Below are 22,780 nucleotides of genomic sequence, written 5' to 3'. Positions count from 1 at the left end.
CTTCTCAAAATGTGCATTTAAAATATATTCAGTTTACTGTATCCCCAATCAAGATGTTATTCAAAATTAAAAAAGAAAAGGTAGCATAGAAGTGACTGGGTGAAAGATCTAGAGGATGGAGGCTGGGGTCAGAGATCTACATAATGAAAAGTGTCAAGAAGATGCCTAAGGATAGGGATGAGGAACAATGGGCTGATGAGTAATTTAGATTGGTAGAAAAGACTAGGAGAGAACAAGGCCATGAAAAAGAAGAAGAAGAGAAATAAAGCAAAAGAAAAGGCAAATGAGATCTGGAATTGCCACTGGAGAAAAGAAAGACTATGAATAGCTCACCCCACAATCCTGAAGGAGACAGAGGAACCTCAGGAAAGCCATATTTCAGATGGCCAAGGAGGTGAAACAGAGAGACTGAGGCTGCAGTGCTACTGTTTGGCAAAGGGAGTTGGCATCAACGCTCCCCTGAGTATTCATCCTACCCATTTTTCATGAACACAGAGGCACTCAGGATTTGGGTCTGGCTGCAATGCACTTTTGAGGGAGTTCTAGTGTCACCTTGATAGGGAGGCCCTGCTCCCTCAGAAAAAGTAGGGAATGGCATGGCCTAACAGCAAAGGAACCAGGAAAAGCTATAAGACCCAGGCTTCTAAGAAGAGTACAGAACCCAGTAGGCAGTAAAAACTTTAAGAGGCTGGTGAGAAGTTGCGCTCACATTCAGAAATATGGGGCCACTGGGTAGCCCCAGGCATAAAGCCAGGGACACTCTTGAAATGTTGAAGACAAATTTCACTTTAGTTATGCACTTGGTTTTTATACTATATATAAGAAAAATCTAGTTAAATAAATGAAATTTAATAACAAATCATATTTAAAAATTCATGAAGTACTGCACATAAGTAAATTTTCTACCAACTAAACCCTACTCTTTTAGATCTGAGGGTGATTTATTTTCAACAATTTTACTATAAAACACCTCTAATACAAAATGTGTCCTTTCACCCACTCCATACACATTTATTAGGCACAGCACCATACACTGAATCAAATAGGAAAGCTGCTATCTAGAGGCTCATGAGAAGCAAATCCTTTAAAAGCGACAGACATGTAACTTTAGTTCTGTGTTGGGGACACGTGGACAAGTACTACAGCTCTTGCATCAAATATCCTTATTTTCCTGCTGCTACCATCCACTGTTATCTCATTCCCATTTTTATCTCATTATTGCCCAAAGATAAGGTGTCAAGCACCCACCTAGTATCTACCACAATTTACTCATCTAAAAGTGGCTTCAGAAAAGCTTGATAAACAATTTTTCCATTTGTAATCAGTAATGGAAATTTGCAAATAGCTCAGTTGTAGGTTAGCTAATATCACAGAATCTATGATTGTTATTTCATCCACATTCACAATTTTGTTCTTCAAAGATCTCTTATAGCAGTACCTCTCTATATGCAGAATAATGAACTGGTGTTTATTTCACACTGTAAAACAATTTCCTCATTCAGTGATTTACAGAAAAGAGTCAGCCATTAAAAACCAAAACAAGAAGAAACTAGGCTATTTTCCTTCTAAGAAAAAATCCATGTATGTATAATATGTCAAAATACACTCTACTCTCATGTATATTTAAAAAGACAGGATGAAAAAAGAGAAATCAAACATCTTTGCTACAAATAAAACAAAGTGACATATAAGACAGACTTTGTGGCATAAAAGGCAGAACATTGTGGTAGTTGCTGTCTATTACTTTCTTTTCAGGGTAAAATATGGCTATCAAGGAAGCCTGAGAGGTTTTGAGACCAGCAAAATATAGGAGTTGCTCTTATTTCTGATTTTTCTGCTTATTTTCTGTCAGTTCCAGGAAATATACAGCATGTGGCCCAAACTTCAAGGTTCTTTCCCAACATTTCAGAGTGCCTTTCCCCTACAAGCTGCAATAACATTTAGTTCCTATAAGGTAAGGAATATTAACTATCTAGACTGTTAGACACTGGCTGGTGAGAGGACCACTAATTCCAGAAGTTTTGCAGAGGTCAAGATGCCAGTACTGGGAAGATGGTCAAAGCACAGTCCTTTCTTTGGAGGCCGGTGTTGTTGGGTGTGTGGGAGATTCCTGACTGAAGTTAAGTTTCCATCTCCACAGAACATCACAGAATCCCTTGCCCCTCCCCCTCCTCTCCGAAGAGTGCCAAATTCAAAGGTTTCCTTGACCAATCCCCACAGGACACAGTGTCCGCTCATTGTTCCTGTCACCCTGCCAATCAGCACCAACCACGGCCCCTACGCAACCCTTCTTAAGCGGAAGCTTGTAAGCACACGCCCTCTGCCCTCTTCCTCTTCTTTCTCTCCTTTCTCTTTCTCTCTGCCCTCCTCCTCTCCTCTTAGCCTCTCCTTTTCTTCCCCTTTGGGCAGCCCCCCAATAAAATCTCCGTCTTGGGTGAGTCACTCGCCTTTCAGGTGTTTCCTTATAGCTTCTTAGTTTCTACAATGAACTCAGTCAAGAACTTGAGTGACAAATAGTAACAGTATTCATAACTCCAAATAAACTAGAAAGAAGATAAGAGGTACAGTACAGCATGGAATACAAATGTGTGCAATGACAATTATCAACAATTTCAAAATTGACAAATTATCAACAATTTCAAAAAACAATTTTGAAATTATTGATCTCAACAATTTCAAAATCTAAAAGGTTGTGAAAACAAAAGCTTTTTTGTTAAGTCCTAGTGGGAAGGACATGATCTGAACTATGTTGATAACACCTAAGACTCCTTCTCCATTGATGATTACTACTCATATCTTAAGTTCCACAACTAATAACTCACTTGGTTAGAAACTGCTGCCCAGATTCCTGGGGTGTTATATACAGACATTACACTGTTTATGTTCTAAATGGTTTGTTACATTGTACATCAATGCACATGTTGCTATTCTAAAATATGAAAGTCTTCAAAGCACAGCTAGTCTGAAGATCAATATAAAAGAAATGCAGACCTATATAAACACCAACTTTTTACCCAATTTGATTAATAATGCAAAATTGTATTTATCTGAAAAGATTCTATTTGACTCAAGCATTAAATATATAAGCACCAATAATAAATAAGGATGGTTTTATATGCTATTTATATGCAAATGCTCATACTTCAGCATTCTGAAATATGACTCAGCCTGACTACTTTATAGAGACATCTTATTCTACCTACCAGGTAAATAACATATACTACTATTACATGGCTCAGGAGACTAATACTTTGAAATCCCAATCAAAGACTCTGAGGTCTTCTTGATAAGATGCCACCAAACTAGGTAAAAACCTACTTGTGCCAGTAATTTTAACCAGTTTTTGTGATATTAGGCAGAATTAAAGTAATATCACACATTGCCTACTAGATGTATAAAGTTTCCTAACACAAATGAAAATTAGTTTTCACATAGTTCTAATAAGTTTATTCATGCTGAGGGGAATCCACTAATCTTCAGACATTCTAAAGTGTTTTCTGAAGAAAATGAGTATGGTTTTCATACAAATGATATAAACAAAATTAAAGAAGGATTATATCTAGCACAGATTAAAAATACTTCATGCAGTTATTTCTCTTTGTCATTTACTTCTACTATACTTTGAGGCATTACAAATCCCCATGATGTCTCTTTAGATTATACTTTGCATTTAAATTTTTTATCTTTCTATTAATTTAAATTCACAAGCTCAAAGTTTGAACTAAGCAGAAATACTATGAACAACTATCTAAGATTTAAAGGAAAACTTTCTTTTGTTTCTTTGAAAGAGTTAAAAATCAAGGAACTTTCTTTAATGATTTATTCATTCAGTTCCATAGATGTATCACTATATATACTTTTTTTCCTTTAGATTTATAATATATAACTTCAAATATGTTCACTTTCTATAAAAGTCAGGTCAACATTTTTTTCAACATTTAGGATTCTGAATTTTGGAATATTGATGATTGTGAGATATTGTTTCTGCTTCCGTGACAATGCACACATTATAGCCCATCCAGAAGGCCTCTTCTATGCTATTCAATACTTAACCTGATTATCTTTCAAGGGTCCGAAAGAAGTTACCTGTTGTGAAGCTTCCCTCAATTCCTCTAAATAATTATCCTACTTTTCTTCTTTGCTCCGATTATACTTCTTTCATAGTGACAATTACACTGCAATTATTTTTCTCATTTATCCACTCACAGGATAAGAGGCCCATAAGATACAAGAATGAGGAGATATTCTTTGTTTCTGTGTCAACTTCATACCAACTGTCTCTCTTAATAAACATCTGAATGAATGAATGAATGAATGAATGAATGATCAACAGAGTCAGATTCCATTATGAGGTTCATGATCTCCTCCAATATGACATCTGGTAAGGAAGAAAAATTGTAGGAAATGCTAGTCTCTTGAAAGGCAGAAGAACTGAAGCAGTCAGTCTTTAAAACAGAAGGCAGAATTAACAATTAACCCCAGATGGGCTGTGCATATTAAATTAAGATGAGATGTTGTTAGATATTAAAAGCTACACAGAAAGGGCAGCCATGGTAACTTGCTTTATTTCAAGTTTCCTCTCACTATCACATCCTAAAGCATTCTAACAATTTTGAGTCAATGGTATAGATTACAGAACAAGAGAATTTTACAAGAAGATATAAAATTATTTTAGAATACTCTAGATCAGTGTTTCTCAATCTTCATGTACACAAGAATCCCATTAGGATCCTTGTTAAAAATATAAATGATCATGTTCAGTAGGTCTAGTTGGGGTCTGAGATTCTGCATACCTATTCAAGCTCCCAGAGGAAGTCTGATGCCAATCCATGGGACACACTTTAAAGGGCACTTTTAGAATAAGAGACAATTTCCTTCAAAGTCCATGTTAGACTTGTCTTGGGTTTTAACTGTTAAACCCTTATCAATAATCCTTGCTATAAGCTGTCTTAATGGTATTCATTATATAAATCATTACTGAAAATTCCACTAAAAGAAATACATATTACTGAAAAGCTTTTAAATTTCTTTCTTACCTATACTCTGGTAATGCCATCGAAAGAAAATTCGCTCAGGTAGAAACTGCAGTATTTTCTATAAAATAAAAAAATAAAGTATAAAGAAAATAAACCATGAAATTTTGTATTCTTGTGTTAAGCCTATATTACCTGCTATTTTTAAGTTTCAGAAAAGAAAAGGAAAAGTATTTAACATAAATATTGCACTTTGTTCCATATTTCTATGGGAGTTTCTTTTACTTGCCCTAGGCAAGTTTCTTTCTCTGAATGTTTTAAGAGACTATTATCCCATGTTTAACTCCCCAACAAGGTCAAAGAAAAAAAACTTAATAACTCTGTCTTTATTAAATGACAGTCAGAGCTTAAATATTAAAAGAATATTTTCCCAAATGACAGAATTCCCAAGTTTCTTCTTTTTCACCTTCTCCTTCTCATTTTCATCATAATTATCATTAGTCAAAAACAGAGCTAGGAAGAAAGAGGAACAAAAAGAAGATAAAAAAATAATTCAGTAGAAGAAAAACTGAAACTGGTGGCAAGAATTTCATGATATTAACAGCATAAAAATAAGTCTTTGCATCATAGTTATGCATGTCCTCATTGGTAGATAAAGAAAAAAATCTATGATATACACAATTATTTGGCCATTAAAAGTAGCTCCCCATTCCCCCCAAATCCCTAACTAATGAGAATAACTTTTTCCCTCATTCCACAACAAATTTTGTCAAATTATTCTAGAGTAATAAAAGTCCTTGTTCTTTAGCTGTAACTACTTTTCTAAAAATATAGAAAATCCAAAACTGGTCAAAATACCTTCCTTGGTATTGATAATACATTTCTATTTTACTCTGAAATTAGTAGAGAAAACTAAAAAAGGTACTCTCGTACTTTGCTGGTGGGACTGCAAATTGGTGCAACCACTCTGAAAGCAGTATGGAGATTCCTCAGAAAACTTGGAATGGAACCACCATTTGACCCAGTTATCCCACTCCTTGTCATATAGCCAAAGGACTTAAAATCAGCGTACTGACCACATCAATGTTTATAGCAGCTCAATTCACAATAGCTAAGCTATGGAACCAACCTAGGTGCCCTTCAACAGATGAGGGGATAAAGAAAATGTGGAACAATGAAATATTACTTGGCCATAAAGAAGAATGAAATTATGGCATTTGCCAGTATATGGATGAAACTGGAGACTATCATGCTAAATGAAATAAGCCGATCCCAAAAAAACAAAGGCCAAATTTTCTGATATGTGGATGCTAACACACAACAAGCGGAAGAGTAGGAAGAACATTAAGTTCAATAGATAGACAAAGGGGAAGAAAGGGAAGGGAGGAGTGATAGGAAAAGGAAAGACAGTAGAATAACTGGACGTAACTTTCCTATGTTCTTATATGAATACACAATAAGTGTAACTCCACATCATATACAACCACAAAAATGGAAAATTATACTCCATGAATGTATATGTAAAAATACATTCTGTCATTATAACTAAAAAGAACAAATAAAAAAAGAAAGAAAATCTCCCTTCTAGGTTTAACTACCCTACTATTCTAACAGATCAAAAAATAATGTGATATAACATCCAGATCTCCTGGGTAAGTATGTTTTTAGGTAGGTAATGAACTGCTTTCTCCCTTTCAGCCAGCTTGAGTTTTTGTTTTGTTTTCTTGTTTGTCCAAGTGGGTCAGTAAAATATGACACATCTATTTATTTCATTTGTTCCCAATGAACAACAAAGGAATGTATACAAACTTCTGAGAAAAGCCTCAACAGGTAAATTTCTATCAAACATAAGTGAATATAAATAACAGGGACTTTTCTTTTATCCTGTACCACTTTTCCACTCATATCCCTACACAGGTGATATCTCCTTGCCATTCAAGTCTCACTTCAAGTGTCACCTCCTCGTGAGGCTTTTCTGAGAACTCTATCTAGTGGAGGCTGGCCCTGTTCCCACACCTCCAGGGCTTTCTCCTTTATCTGTCCTATCCTCTCCATAGTCCTCCTCCTTAGGTGAAAGGATCATACTGATTTACCCATTTTAAGATCACATGCCCTCCACCCAAAGTGTAATAAGCTCCAAGAGAACAACACTTTTGTTGTTCCCTGATGCATTGCCAGCACCTAGAGGATCTCTGACCGGTACCCAGGCATACTCAGTGAATGCTCAGGAAATAAATTTTGAATTCTTTTTTCTTATGAAATATTAAAATTTGTAGGTAATCAAACCTATCTTCACATCAACATGGCATGTGTCCCATCTTTCTTTAAATATCATTGAGTTAAGGACATTTAACTCTAAAATTAGTAAAGAAAACTAAAAAATAAAGCTGTAAATTTAAAACAACTGCTCTTCCAAGATGACAGACATAAAATATAAATGTCCTTAGTTACATAACTTGTTATAATTCTTCCCATCTATAAAGGTAAAAATGCAATACAAACCATGTCAAAGATTATTTCTGATTATATAAAGCAGTAAACAGCTGATCACATACTGAAAAAAATCACTAAGAAGTTCTCTCTATTCTTTTTTTGAATGGGAAAGCCTTCATTTAGACTGTCTTTAGAACATTTTGGTTTTTATTTTTTACTATTTTAAAATTAATTTATTTTTAATTTAAATTTGCTATTAATCAACAATAATTGTATTTATTGGGTCACAAGGTGGTGTGCTTTTTCATTTATTTATTTGTTTGTTTTTGCAGTACTAGGGACTGAATTCAGGTTCTTGCACATGCTAGGCAAACGCTTTACCATTTAGCTACATACCCACCCCTCAGGTGATATGCTGATGTATGGACATTTTGTGGAATGATTGCAACAAGTTAATTAAATATCCATCACCTCACATACTTGTTATTTGTGTTGACAACACTTAAAATATATTCTATTAGCAATTTGAAATATAAAATGCATTACTATTAAGTATGATCACCATGCTCAAATCATATTCTTCCTATTTAATTGAAACTTCAAACCCTTTGAACAACAAGTCTCCTTTCTCTACCCATCCCCTACCCCTGAATCTCTAAAAAACTGCCATTCTATTCTCTACTTTTTAAAGTTCGACTTTCTTAGATTCTATAAATAGGAGAGATCCTTTGGTATTTGTCTGGAAGTACAAACATAAAACAAACTCGAATAAAAATGCCTAGTCTCACAATTGGTAGGCAAGAGAGAAAATACCATTCACAAACAAAGCAAAAAGCCTTGACAGAAATTTCTAAGAGGTAATACAGAAGTGAGGGCAAAATGCCTCATCTCAGAAGGGCTTCATGAACTGTTTCCTGGAAGAAAGCAGCGGAGACTTAGAGGATGAATCATCTTAGCCTACTGGAGAATAGGGATAGAGGAAGAGAATTGGAAGTGACAAAAGGCAAAAAACCCTGAGTGGCTTAAAATAACAATATCATCTCACTCTAGTCAGAATGGCAGCTATTATGAAGACAAACTACAATAAGTGTTGGTGAGAATGTGGGGGAAAAGGCACATCATATACTGCTGGTGGGACTGCAAATTGGTGCAGCCAATATGGAAAGCAGTATGGAGATTCTTTGGAAAACTGGAAATGGAATCACCATTTGACCCAGCTATCCCTCTCCTCCGACTATACCCAAAGGACTTAAAAACAGCATACTACAGGTACACAGTCACATTGATGTTTATTGCAGCACAATTCACAATAGCTAAACTGTGGAACCAACTTAGATGCCCTTCAGTAGTTGAATGGATTAAAAAAATGTGGCATATATACACTGAATATTACTCAGCAATAAAAGAGAACAAAATCATGGGATTTGTAGGTAAATGGATGGAGTTGAAGAAGAAAATGCTAAGTGAAGTTAGCCAATACCCCCCAAAAACAAATGCCAAATGTTTTCTCTGATATAAGGTGACTAACTCATAGTGGGGTAGGGAGAGGGAACAAGGGAGGAATAGACAAACTCTAGATAGGGCAGAGGAGTGGAGGGGAAGGGAGGAAGCAGGGGGTTAGCAATGATGGTGGAATGTGATGGACATTATTATCCAAAGTACATGTATGAAGACATGAATTGGTGTGAACACACTTTATATACAGAGATATGAAATATTGTGCTCTATATGCGTAATAAGAATTGTAATGCATTCCCCTTTCATATATTTAAAAAATAAAATCAATAAAAAAGTAACAAGAGCAGTAGGAGGGTCAGTGTGGCTGATGGATGAGTGAGGAATAAAGAGACGGCATTAGGAAGGCAGGTGAAGCTGCAGGTTAATATTCTCATAGGAGCAGTGCAGAGTCCCTTAAAGGGTTCCAGCTGGAGGTAAATCTGAGATGGATGAGAAGAGAAGCAGAAATATCAATGAAGAAGCAATGGTAGTATTTCAGAGGAGAATGAAATGGTCTGTACCATGGTCAACAAGATAAAGAGAGGCATATAATTAATAGTGATATTAGGAGGTAAAATTGTTAGCATGGCAGATAGAGAGGTTTGGGTAAACTGAAGATTAAGAATTACTTCCACGGTATGATAAAAGGCAATGCTTTTATTCAAGACATCAAGTCCAAAAGGAATCTAATACTTGAGGAGAATAAGCATGTCAAATTAAAGCATCCTAGAACTGGGGCACTAATGGATCTTAATGTAGTCTCTCCTCTAGGCAACTGGAGGGTCTGGAAGACAGGAGCAGAATGTGATGGTAATGGGGCTAAGTTACTGGCTAAAAAATGTGTATAAATGAAAGTCACTGGGAGAGAGCTTAAAATGAGAAAACAAGATGAATCCCTGGAGATATCAACACATTGTGGGAGTTCTGCTGAGAAAGTAAGGATGAAGGTATAGCAGGAGCTAAAGACAAATGTGCAAAAATCAAAGAAGACACCTTTGAGGCACCAGCTATTTATATGTTTATTTATTTTAAAGATCAGAAATACTTATGACTATACTCACAACTTTTAAGAAAAAGTTAAAGAAAATGGATGCCAAATGATAAAATGACTTCAGTATTAAATCCAAGGGGCTCAAAATTCTTGCCTGGAGAAGTCACCATCTTTGTAAACCAGACAACAAGTGCCAGAGATGATATAATAAATTAATAAACAAATTATTAATAGCTTTTGCAAAGTAAGTTCTCTGGGAAATATGCTATGATGGAGTTCATGACCAGAAATGGAAGGCCCTTGTACTCCTGCCTTTTCAGTTGCTGACTAAGGACCTCAATAAGAGGAATATGATCAAGGCTGGAAAGCTAAAGGGGCTAGTATCTAAAGGACATCAACTAATCCAGTCAATGCATAGCAAATTCTTTCTTGAAAGAAAATCTGAACAGCATATTTTTATGTTTTCCATAATAATCTTCAAATTATTAATTGTGATATTCTTATAGTACGAAAAGGCTGAAGCACTAAGTGTACCTGACTTCAGGCCAGTACCTCTACTGGCCTGTTTCTCATCAGCTGGCTGCTATGTCATGCAGATGGAAGCCTGGTGCCACCAAAGCCTTCCCATCTTTTTGCTGTGTCCTTCCCTGAAATTCCTCAGCCTGAGAAAATGACACAGCAGGGACTTGGTGTCCTACTTTCTCCTGTATTCTCCTTCAAAGAGACCTTGCACCCCACCTATACTACACCTCAGGATCATTTTCTGACTTCATCTTGCCACTAAACTAAAAAACTTTGTATAGAAGTTACCAAGAAAATTAAAGAATCAGGATAGATCTTATCTTGAATTAGAAGAATATCGGACACACACAGTGTTCTTCAAACTTTCAATTTAGTCAGAAAACCAATCTGGCACTGAATCATACTTTTCAGTTTTCCAAAACACATCATGATGTTTTTGACTTAAATTCTCCTTTGTTCATATAAACAAAGAAAAACACCTTTTTATTTTATAGGATCATATTTTATTGTTATCAATAATAACTAATGAAAATTAATATAATCAAAATTTAATCAAATACTAATAGTTTGGATTTTAATGCTACATTGATTCATTATATTTAGGGATTTGATTATACAACAGAAGCCAAACTTTAAGAACATTAAAGTGGTGTCTAAGTAATGAGCCATGTGAAGCTGAGAAGTGAACTTGGTTATTGATGGGTGAATAGTTTATAGATGTCTACTAATTCTATTTGATTAATAGTATTGTTTAGGTCTGAGGAGTCTTTACTAAGTTTTTGTCTGGATGACCTATTTATTGATGAGACAGGTGTTTTGAAATCACCTAGTATTATTTTATGGGGTTCTATCTGAGTCTTCATATTGAATGGGTTTATTTTATGTGTGTGTGTAAACTGCCATGTGGGGCATAAATACTTATAATCATTATATTCTGTTGTAGAATAAAGTGACTATCTTTGTCTCTTCAGATTAATTTTGGCTTAAAATTTACTTTCTTTTTTTTTAACTTAGAAGAAAATCTTTTTAAAATCAGGAAATGAAACAAATACAGCAGGATGATATAGATACTGTGAGTCTGCCTCAAAAGTAGTCTCTAACTTATTCTGAGGTCAGGCTTATCATCATCATTATAACTTCTGGATAAAATTTTTCAGATTTACAAAATGGATGCACTTTACAGACACTCAAAAATGAACTCAATAAGGTTTGGATATAAAACATTATGCCTGTATCTGAGCTACTAAAAATACTCTCAAATGGACAGAATCTTATACAGTAACTCAGAGGCTGAAATAATACTCCTGGTGTTACCTTTTGTACCCAAATATTGCAAGGGCCATTTTTAATACAAGTCTATGAAGTCAATAAAAGTAAAGTCCAAAACAACTGTCTATGTCTAAGTAAGCCTGTTCCTCAGAAAGTCCCAGATGAAGGCTACCTTTATTGAGGCAAAAATAATCTGGTATTTCTTTTACTGTAGCTGATATTCTAAGCTACACTGCTGTGAATGCCACATAAGCTATTGACACCTTGTTTGTAGTTCCACTGGAGAATAAAAAAAATTCAAGAAAGCCACAGTGTGAATAAATATTACTTTTCTGAAAAACACATGGCTCTATTTAATGCTCAGTGCTCAACTGCATCTATATGGTAATCCATTATAGCACACTTGAAATCAAAATTAGGTATTACTACTGATCAGCACATCAGGGAATCTGTCATTCTTTTAACTGATTATCCATAGCTCTTTTTTCTTCAGAACCTACTGCATGACCAGGAATAATGTGAAATGTAAGCTGGAGTTTATACAAGATGCCACAGTGCACTTTAAAATGATTGGTCTTCACTTAATTTGTGTAGGAAACATTTTTCTTTCCAAATTATTACCAAATGATTGCAGTGTATCCCAATGGATTCACACACTTGATTTCAATTTAACTTAGAAAGGCAGGACAGTGAAGAATGAGGAAAATATTAAATGCTAATTTATGCAATATACTAAAACAATGACCAACTAAACCTGTTTTGTCTGAAAGGAGAGAAACTGGGGAACAGCCTTTGACCAAATGAGCTGCATGACACATGGGGGCCAAATAAAGAAAATGTTGCCCTGGGAGAAAACAGAAAATTTGGTTTAGAAGAACAGAGTCTTACTTACTTGCCCTTTTGGGTAATAAGTGTTCTGAAAACTTAGGATTAGAACTGGCAGTAAAGTTCAAAGAAAGAACAGCATGAATGTGGATGCTACTAGTACAGTCTAGTTTCAAAAGGACCCATGTGCACAGAAGCACAACAGCATACACACTTCCATGGAGAACTTCAGAAAGGGCAATCCATTTTTCTGCATCTTGGTTTCTGGTTTCTCACTACTTAGTAAAAATGACTCAATTCATTGATGTAGATAGAATATTTTCATTGAACTCTTGAGTCTCAAAACTTATTTGGAACTTTTATGGTCAAGTGAATGGAACTAAAATGAAAGATTAAATAATCTTAAAAATAAAATTACTACATTTTTAGATAAAAATGTCATGTTTTTCTTCTCATACCAGCAATCCCTATCCAACCACTAACTGTCATGAATTAAGAGATGCTCCATCTTTTCATATCCTTAATGGTCTTTGAGACCAAACTCAAATATCACCTCCTGGGAAGAGCCCACCTCAACCAGACCCTTTACCAGCATGCTTCTCAGTTGAATAGGCACAAGACCTACTCCATTAGATACTAGATCTAAATATTGTGTGCCAGGCTCTGTATACACAAATAGATAAATAAGTAGAAAAATCAAGATGACAAAAGGAATTTTGAAAGGAATTGTTCATGTTTAAGGAAGTTAGTTCTAAACAGCAGAAACAAAGAATCTGTTGAGTAGGTACATAGTAAAGATGACTGAGAATAGAAATGTGTCTCCAGACATTTACAGTAAATCTCAACCCATGATTTGATCATTCAAGAGGCAATATTTTTTTGGATAATAATAAAATGAATAAAAACATTTCAAAAACTAAACTTAAGATACAAGGCAAAGTCCTCCAAAGAAAATATAACTTTTAAAAAGGCCTCTAATTTCTCCTTCCCGTATCCTAAAAATCAACCAATATTAAAATACTGGAAAACTTTATTAGTCAATGAAGACTCAAAGAAGCAAAGAATCCTATCTACAAGTGAAATACTTACAGAAATTACTGCTTGATTAAAGCACAGATGAAGCTGCAAAAAAAGCTGGGGGGTGAGAGTGACTTACAAGATCCTCTTCCCATAAAAGTGGAAAATGCCAAGAACAAGCCTTCAGTAAGTAAAGGAAACCTTCCCAAAGAGCAATGGGAATCTCTCCTCTGAAAGAAATTTGTTAATTTTTTAGATTTCCTAATTTATGTTCTCAAAGGATTCAAGAGGATGCAGATTCTTTTTAAAGATCTAGAAAAATAAAGGAAACACATGTATAAATAAGTAATACTATGAAATTAGGAAATATTATGTGAAGATGAAAAACCAAAGAAAGCATGAATCTAGATGGACTGTTGTTCCCAATGTTCCCCCCACACTGGGATACGGCACATCACAAGGCCTCCTTAGAATCAAATAAGATAAAAGAACTGAGAAAAATTCTTTAAAAATACAAAGCTTTAAATCCATAAAATCAATATATGATTAAACATACTATATAAGCCTAATAGAAAATGTAGAATATTCACATCAAAGAACAAAAATCAGGCTGATCTCAGTCTTTTCCTCAGCAAAAGCTCCAAAGGACAATGTGGTCAAGTGATCATTGTAGACAAGCCAAGTGGAATGGGCAGCAGAATACACAGATGCACCAGGAAAATGGCAGTCCCAAAGCCCACCAAGAAAACACAATTATGATAAAGATATCTAAAGAATATTATAGCTATTTTGAGACATAAATAAAATTCAGACTTTGGGGCACAAGGGAGAAGACAACTATTTGAAAATTACATAGCCAGTTACATGTCTTTCAAGTAAAAAGAAAAAATTCTAGAACTAGAAGTACATAAGCCACATACTCCCTTCCTCTCAACACACCACATGATTTACATTTTAGCAAATATAGAGATTAATCAAAATAATCCAAAAGCAAGTAGGCAGTTGTACAGACACTGTACTTAATTAATGTTAATGTGTTTATAAAAATAGAGTAAATTTCCAAAACAACAAAAGAGAAATAACATTATAAAATTATTGTAATAATCTAGGTATATACTGATTAGAATAGCTAAGAAGTAAGAAATACAAAAGACATGTGGAGTTAAAATAAAAGCATTAGACTATATCATCAAATGCTGCTTTATTCTTGACATAGTTCAGAAAAAAATGATTCACATAACTTTTGTTCATTTTAAGGATAATTTCCAGAATGAAAGAATATAGAAAGCATACCTTTCAAATTGTAAGGCATATTCCACAAAGCACAAACTCAGCAAACTCTCACACACAAAAAAACAAAGTTAAAAGCCAAAACTATTGATTACCTCATTTACAAAAAGGTAATAAATATAAGCCAGTCAAATTCCCCTACTAAAGACCAACTCCATTAGAACTGGCTTTCAAACATAGAAAAATTACAATAAAATACAGAAAATGATGTCTGAGGCACATATGCACATGCATTCGCAATAAAGCAATGAATTAAATGCATACTGCAAATCAATGCAACCACTATGAAAAGCAGTATAAAGACTCCTCAGAAAATTGAGAATGGAACCACCATTTGACTCAGCTATTACACTCCTTGGTTTATACCCAAAGGAATTATAAATTAGCATACTACAGTGATACAGCCACATCAATGTTTGTAGTAGCTCAATTCACAATAGCTAGACTATGGAAACAACCTAGGTGTCCCTCAAATAGATAAATGGATAAAGAAAATGGGGTATATATACTCAATGGAATATTACTCAGCTTTAAATAAGAATAAAATATGGAATTGGCAAGTAAATGGTTGGAGTTGGAGAATATTATCCTAAGTGAAATAAGCCAATCCCACAAAACCAAAAGCCGAATGTTTTCCCTAATATGCGGATGCTAATTCACAATAAGGTAAGGGGCACTAGGGAAGAATAGAGTTACCTTAGATTAGGTAGAGGGAAGTGATAGGAGGGGAGGGGATGTGGGGATAGGAAAGATATATATATAGAATGAAACAGACATTATTACTGTATTTATATATGTGAATGCATGACCAATATGATTCTGTAACATGTACAATCAGAAAAATGAGAAATTATATACCATCTATGTATATCAAAGTGCATAAATGCATTCTACTATCATGTATAAATAATTAAAACAAATTAAATTTTTTTTTTAAAAAAAACCTGGTTTTCCAACCCCTAAATCTTGCTCTCCTGCAGCCCATTTGTTGCAGAAAAAGTGACCTCTCCAACATGATGGTCTCAACCAGATAATATCCTCTTCCTGCAGGACCAGATAGAAAGTCCTCCATCCTCCCCCACCTGGATCCAAGCCACCCCACTCTCCTCCCCTCCCTTCTTCTCCAGCAAGATTCCTCCATATTGGAACAAAGAGAAATCTCTTGAAGGCCAATTTCTTAGTTTTGCTTATTGTATATGAGCTTGAATCCTTTTCAACTGTGGTTTATATCTCTGGTAATTTTGTTAGTACCTTGGAATGTAAAATTGTGGGGGCAGTCCTGTCATGTGTAGATTGTTTGCACTAAACTTTGGATTGTTTGCACTAAATTTTTCTATGACTATTACTTGTTGAATCCTTGTGTTTTATGTTAGAATAAAAATTCTAGGAATAAAAAAATAAATGCATGAATTGATTCATAGACTGCTATAATTTTCTCAATTTATTTAATTAATTAATAAAAATTCTTATTAAGTGCCCATCAGTGCCAGGTACCATACAAGGGATCAGAGAGAGAAAAAAGAGTGTAGTGGTGGAGAAAAGACACTGTTCCTACTCTAAACGTTATAGGCCCTAAGGGAAAAATGTGAGAAAATCAGCAAAGTCAGTATATACACAGAAAGCTAGGACAGAAAGGCCCACTTTCGAAGGATAAACAGTTTTGAATTGAATCTTGAGGGACACACAAGGGTGAGCCCTCCAGACAAGGGCATTTTAGGCAAAAAAAAAAAAGTGCAGCAAAAAAAAAAAAAAAGAAAAGAAAAAGAAAAAAAAAGGCCCTGCTTTTTGTCTAGTGAATCTTTGAGAAGTTGCTAAGGGAGACAGAAATAAAATAAGCGATAAGGAATTGAGAGGGAGGCAGAGGCTAAATCAGAAAGGGCCTTGAACCTGTAGTGGGAGTTCAATTTTTGTCCTAAAGGCAACAGAAACTAGAATTATATCACACAGAGACCATTCAAGATGGGTGAGGGAGACAGAAGAGACAGAAGATCACAGCCTGGAGGCCAGTTAATAGGATACTCCAATCAGGGGAATAGGGTCTGAACAAAGGTGGAGGTAGAAGACAGGAGATGTGTAGAACCACAGAGTGGAGAAAATGCCATCAATATTGAATAAAATAAACAGATACAAGAAAACATTGTATTAAGTACTAAGATGCAATATTCAAAAGATTTTATTAGATATGAAAACTGCAATATTCAAAAACTTAGCAATATAGGAACCTGATAAATTCTAAGAGGTTATGTTTTTACTTTGCTTAAGATCTTGCAACTATCTAATCTCTTTTTGAAGAAAATTGAATTGCACTACTCTTCACATTTAATGAGAGAATATCCAGCAATCTTCACAAATCCTCAAATTAGAAGCATAAATACTACACACATAATAGGTGGGTTTTGCCCTAAAGAAAGCACCCACTACAACAGATCCAAGAGGATACTTCTTTCCACACAGACTCTCACCTAGGAGATTATGGTCACCACTACATCTGCCATGCTATTCTTCATTTCACACAAGCTTCCATATTCTGGCTGAACACTACTGCATCTTTCAAATCTTTCTAATTTTGGTAACCTGCACAATGAATTGGCTATAGTTTCTGTGCCAATTTAAGTTTGAAAGTTTAAGTTTACAAAAAGAAAAAAAAAAATTCACTTCCAGAGAATTTCTGCATAAGTAACCAGAGAGAAATAACAAAAGCCCAGTGAAAGACCAATACCTGGTTTTCATCATCCCAGAAACTTAGAGGATTTACATGCTTGACTTAGTTCAACTAGAAAGTGTTGTAAACCTGTAGGTCAACTCCCAACTGGCCATCAAGCTCACTCAATGAATGCCCAAGGTCTCAAGGCTTCAATCTAAGCTCTTCCTTTCTAACCTGTTCAGTGTCACAAGCTCATCAAACACTAGATGTCACTCTGTAACAGCTACCATGCTGCATATCCAAGCAGAAAAAAAGTGATAGAATTTTTACCAGATGGCAAGTATTTATACCACTCCCTTCTATATGTATATAAAAAAATTAACTGATTCAAATTGTGTTGACACATTTAATTTTAATCAATTTAAAGGGAAAGAAATAAAAGCTCTTTACATCTTCTGTTTTTCTAACAATACAGTATATGCTCAAGCTTTACTGTAAATTTTCCATATATTTAGCCTTGATGTGGTTTCCACCATCTGCCCTAAATGAATTCTTGGAAGCACTTGCTAGTGCTATATTCTACAAGACCTCCTTTTCAGGGTGTCATTTACCAACAAGTCAAGTGGCATGTTACATGACAGGGGCCAGCATGCCAGGAAGCTTAGGGCACCTGTGCTGCAACAGGTAATCACAAGAATGTAATTTTAGACTTCCACAAATATCTTGTTTCCAGTTTCCCTTCCCCGAAGGTGAACTGAGTAATTCAGTATATCTCGTTGGGTCAATACCAAGTTTCTCACCTCTAAGTTAGGATGGATAAGGAAGACTGCAGTATTGAATATTAAGTTTGAAAGATAAATTATGCATTGAAAATGCTCCTTTTAAAACTCAGACACTTATACTATAATAAAAATTACTAACATACTACAATATGATAATCAATTTTTTACCATGAAAAATGTATTCAAAGAATCTCCCGCAAACACTCGACATTTTTATTCTGTTTTCATTTTCTAGTTTGTAGAGATCACACATACTCCATGATCAAAAACAGAACACAGAAATAAAAGATCCAGGCCCTGTGCTTTAGTATTTCCCCAGTACCTAGTACAGGGTGCAGCACTGAAGAGCAAAAACAGAACTAATTCACCACCACAGCAACACTTGAGACCAGTGGGAAAGGTCACAACTGGCCATAAGGCTGGCCCTCTATTGTAATCTCCGCAGATGAGATTTGAGGAGTATCTCAGGGTAGATCACACTAAGCCATAATAATAATGCTATTATTTAGGATTATTCCCAAAATAATTCAATGTCATCATAAACCATAAGTGTGACCAACATTATGAGAAAGGTCAGAACAATTATACCCCTCCATTATCATTTCAAATAGCTACAATGCATTACTCCCATATTATAAAGGTAACTCAATATTCCAGTCATGATCATCAGTGGCATTTTCCTTGCCAATTGGACCTCAGAATGGCTGTGGAAATACAAAAGGAGTTGTGTGTGTTGGTTTGATTGTTTTTAATATTCTCCAGGAAATTTGAATTGATATTAGCTTTTTCTCTATTGCAATCAAACATTTAAAATTATGATTTAGGATTATGACAGTGACCTAGGAAGTACATTCAAAATTGGACTTGTTCTTTGTAAACAAACAAACAAACAAACAAACTCAACTGAAGCATCCAAATATTTGAAATCTTTAATAAGAACTTGAAAGTGTAAGGGTTTTGAGAAAAATCTGCTCTTCTCATTCATTTTATTTGTTCTTGTCACTCCTCCACTCAATAATAGTAAAGTGGTCCTTATGGAAAAAAGAAATAAAAGCAGTAATAACCTGAGAGTAGAAGCAAGTCCTTTACCTTGGTATGGAGCAGAAGGAGCAATGTGGAGGACATATTCACATTGGCCAGCCCGGAGTAAGTAATGAAAAGTCAAGCAAAGGAAAGCAGAAGCTGTAGAAACTAGTTAATTGATAAAATATGATTCCACTGCCCTGCTATGTATTAGTTGTTTGCATGAAAGGGCACTAGGCTTTTCTTTATATAAAGAAAGAAAAGGGACTCTTACCTAATTCTGAAGGACACCTGGGCCTGAATGTGTTAGCTGGGGCTCAGTCGAAGCATTTTCATTGAAACTCCACAGAAGTTTCTAATTTGTTTTCATTTTCAAAGAATTGGAAAAGATATACAGTTCCAACAACAAAAATAACAAAGAAGCAAAAAGTAGAATGTGAATAAGAAAGGGAAATAAGTATCTCAGAATTGTTTATAATTTATTATGTTCCTAATTCTAGTTTTTCATCAAGAAATTTACTATTAATATCAGAAGTAGAACAGTGCTACTAAATATGAAAAGTTAGAAATAACTTTTGTATGAGAAATAAAATCAACATTAAATTACTGGATGGCACAGACATAGCAACGACACAGAAAGTAAAACCCAGTCATTTGTTTCACCCACTTTTGCATAAATCCAGGCACTGCACTGGATCCAGTTGTGTTACTATTATCAAGAAAGTCATTAAAAGTCCTGTTCCCCTACTTTAAGTAAAAGAATTATAGGCTAAACTCACAATCTATATAAGCTCACTCGGAATAACAAAGAACAAGGGACCCAGTGTCGAATTCCATTACAGTAAGATAGATTCCACTATAGCCCAGGATTTACCACTGGTCAAATTATGACTCCACAAATGTAACTACACCCAGCAAGACTGCATACACGTGAGTCTTGCTATCCAATCCATCATTACCTTCATAGTACAGGGGGGCAAAGGGCGTCAGCACCTGGGAATCGTGGAGTAAATCTCAAACAATCCAGTTGGTATCTTTAATATCAAAGAAGAAAACAAATGCTGGTGTACAGTATCATACTTTTCCTTCTTCTGTATGCCCATAAGAAGCCCAGATGTCACTGGCACTCACACTTGCTGTATAGTCCATCTGCGCAATTTGCCTCTTACCTCAATGCTTACCAAACCAGACTCTCCTTCTCTACCAAAGGAGAAGAAAAGAAGAAACACCATGCAGCATCCTGAAAAGACACTGAATTTTTATTTATCTTCTTATTTATATATGACAACAGGATGCATTAAAATTCTTATTACACATGTAAAGCACAACTTTTCACATCTCTAGTTGCATACAAAGTATACTCACATCAATTCATGTCTTTATACATGTGCTATGGATAATAATGATAATCACATTCCACCATCATTTCTAACCCCATGCCCTGTCCCTTCCCTTCTACCTTATCTAGAGTTTGTCTATTCCTTCCATGCTCCCTCTCCCTATCCCACTATGAATCAGCCTCCTTATATCAAAGAAAACATTTGGCATTTGCAATCCCAAAAAAACAAATGCCGAATGTTTTCTCTGATATAAGGTGGGTGACTCAAAGTGGGGTAGGGAGGGAAAGCATAGGAGGAAAATTACCTTTAGATAGGGAATAGGGGAGGAGGGCAATGGAGGGAGAAAGGGAATAGCTAGGATGGTGGAAGGAGACAGTCATCATTATACAAAACACATATATGAAGATGTGAATTTGGTGTCAACATACCTTATATACAAATAGAGATATGATCAGTTGTGGTATAAAGGTGTATTAAGAATTGTATGCAAAAAAAAATAAGAGAGCTCATGTATAATGGTAATAATTTGGCATGAACATACATTATATACAGAGTTACAAAAAATTATGCTGTGAATAAATAATTATGAATGTAATGCACTCCACTATTGTCATGTATGTAAGAAATAAATTTTTAAAAAAAGAATATCTAAAAGGTTTATAAATGTTTGAAATATCACACAAAGACTGATTCTTAAAAATTAATAATAAAGTTTGTTTTAAAAAAGTTAAAAAAAAAAGAAAACATTTGGCATTTGGTTATTTGGGATTGGCTAACTTCCTGAATTTTTTTTTAAGCTTGGCATGAAGAGAATAGATGGAGAGAAGTGGAAAGTATGGTAGGGAACATGGTGGCAGGTGCGGAGAGATCAAGTCTCTGACCTCTTCAGCTACGGGAGCATAGGGAGTCTTAAACCGTCTAAATGCTGTTTGCTCAGGATCACTAGGCAATGCTGAGCTGACGTGGATATGGGGCGAACAGTCTGTGCCTCTCAGAACACACACAGAGCCCAGATCAGCTGGATTCAAGCTCCCGTTCGCTGGCATCTCACAGACAAACCACTGTGACTCAGCACTAAATGAATGATCCCGCGGAAACAACTGGTCGGCCCTTCTGAACCTGCGGAGGTTAATACCAACCGAGCCTTCATAGGCAGTGGCCACACGATTGAGACGGGGCTTGGGAGAGCTAGTCAGGACCCACCCGTTGCATTGGTCACCCAGCAAAGGGAACGAACTGTCGCCATTTGCATGGGATACCACCATGGCAGAGAACTGACGTCACCAGAATGCGGCAGAGGAGATAACTTCATTGAAACCGGCGGCGGCAACATCAAATAAATTTATAGGAGTAAACAGTAACTCAGCAGTCAAACAGAACAAGAAGTAACATGAGCAGCATGAAAAAGCAAGGAAGAAAAGGAGTACAAACAATGCAGGACAGCCTAAATATTCAGGAGGACCTACAGGCATCAGAAAAATGGTCAAATAAAGAACTCAAGGAATACCTTAGACAGATGGAATGGAATCTTAAAGAGGATATGAGACAGCAAATTCAAACAATGAAAGAACACATTGAAAATGAATTACATAAACAGATAAAAGAAGCAAATAAGCATCTTTATCAGGAAATAGAGATTATTAAAAAAAATCAAACAATAATTCTAGAAATTAAGGAAACGATAAACCAAACTAAAAACTCAAATGAGAGTATCACTAACAGAGTGGAGCAAGTAGAAGCCAGAACGTCAGATAATGAAGACAAAATATATCATCTTGAAAAGAATCTAGCCAACTCAGAAAGGCTGGTAAAAAAAAAAAATCACGAGAAAAACATCCAAGAGATATAGGATAACATAAAAAAAAACAAACTTAAGAGTCATCGGGATAGAGGAAGGTATAGAGGTTCAAACCTAGGGAAGGAGCAACCTGCTGAATGAAATAATTATAGAAAACTTTCCAGAAATAAAAAAGGAAACGGATGTACAAATTGTAGATACATACAGGACACCGAGCATACAAAATCACAGTAGACCAACGCCAAGACACATTGTTATGAAGATATTCAATATACAGAACAAAGAGAAAATATTAAAAGCTACAAGAGAAAGGAGGCAGATTACAATCAGGGGTAAACCAATAAGGTTAACAATGGATTTTTCATCACAGACGCTG

General features: G+C 35.3%; 1 protein-coding gene across 10 annotated transcripts in view; it reads right to left on the bottom strand.

Moving 5' to 3' along the window:
- The window catches only part of Ralgapa2 (Ral GTPase activating protein catalytic subunit alpha 2), a 310,144-nt gene that overhangs the window by 248,350 nt on the left and 39,014 nt on the right, over positions 1–22,780 (bottom strand). For 9 of the 10 annotated variants that reach the window (XR_013439516.1, XR_013439515.1, XM_078051338.1 and 6 more), the window contains one exon: positions 5,037–5,094. The exons of the other annotated variant lie outside the window; for it this stretch is intronic. Coding sequence is in view for 7 of the 9 variants with exons in the window: in XM_078051338.1 (XP_077907464.1) it covers positions 5,037–5,094 (58 nt within the window). In the remaining 2 variants the exon portion in view is untranslated. The remainder of the gene's footprint in view (positions 1–5,036; positions 5,095–22,780) is intronic. 10 annotated transcript variants of the gene reach the window in all.

Source organism: Ictidomys tridecemlineatus, chromosome 5 (genome assembly GCF_052094955.1).
Source record: "Ictidomys tridecemlineatus isolate mIctTri1 chromosome 5, mIctTri1.hap1, whole genome shotgun sequence".
NCBI lineage: Eukaryota > Metazoa > Chordata > Mammalia > Rodentia > Sciuridae > Ictidomys > Ictidomys tridecemlineatus.
The sequence above is the reverse complement of the archived record's forward strand: the minus strand, read 5'-3'. Positions and strand labels throughout refer to the sequence as shown.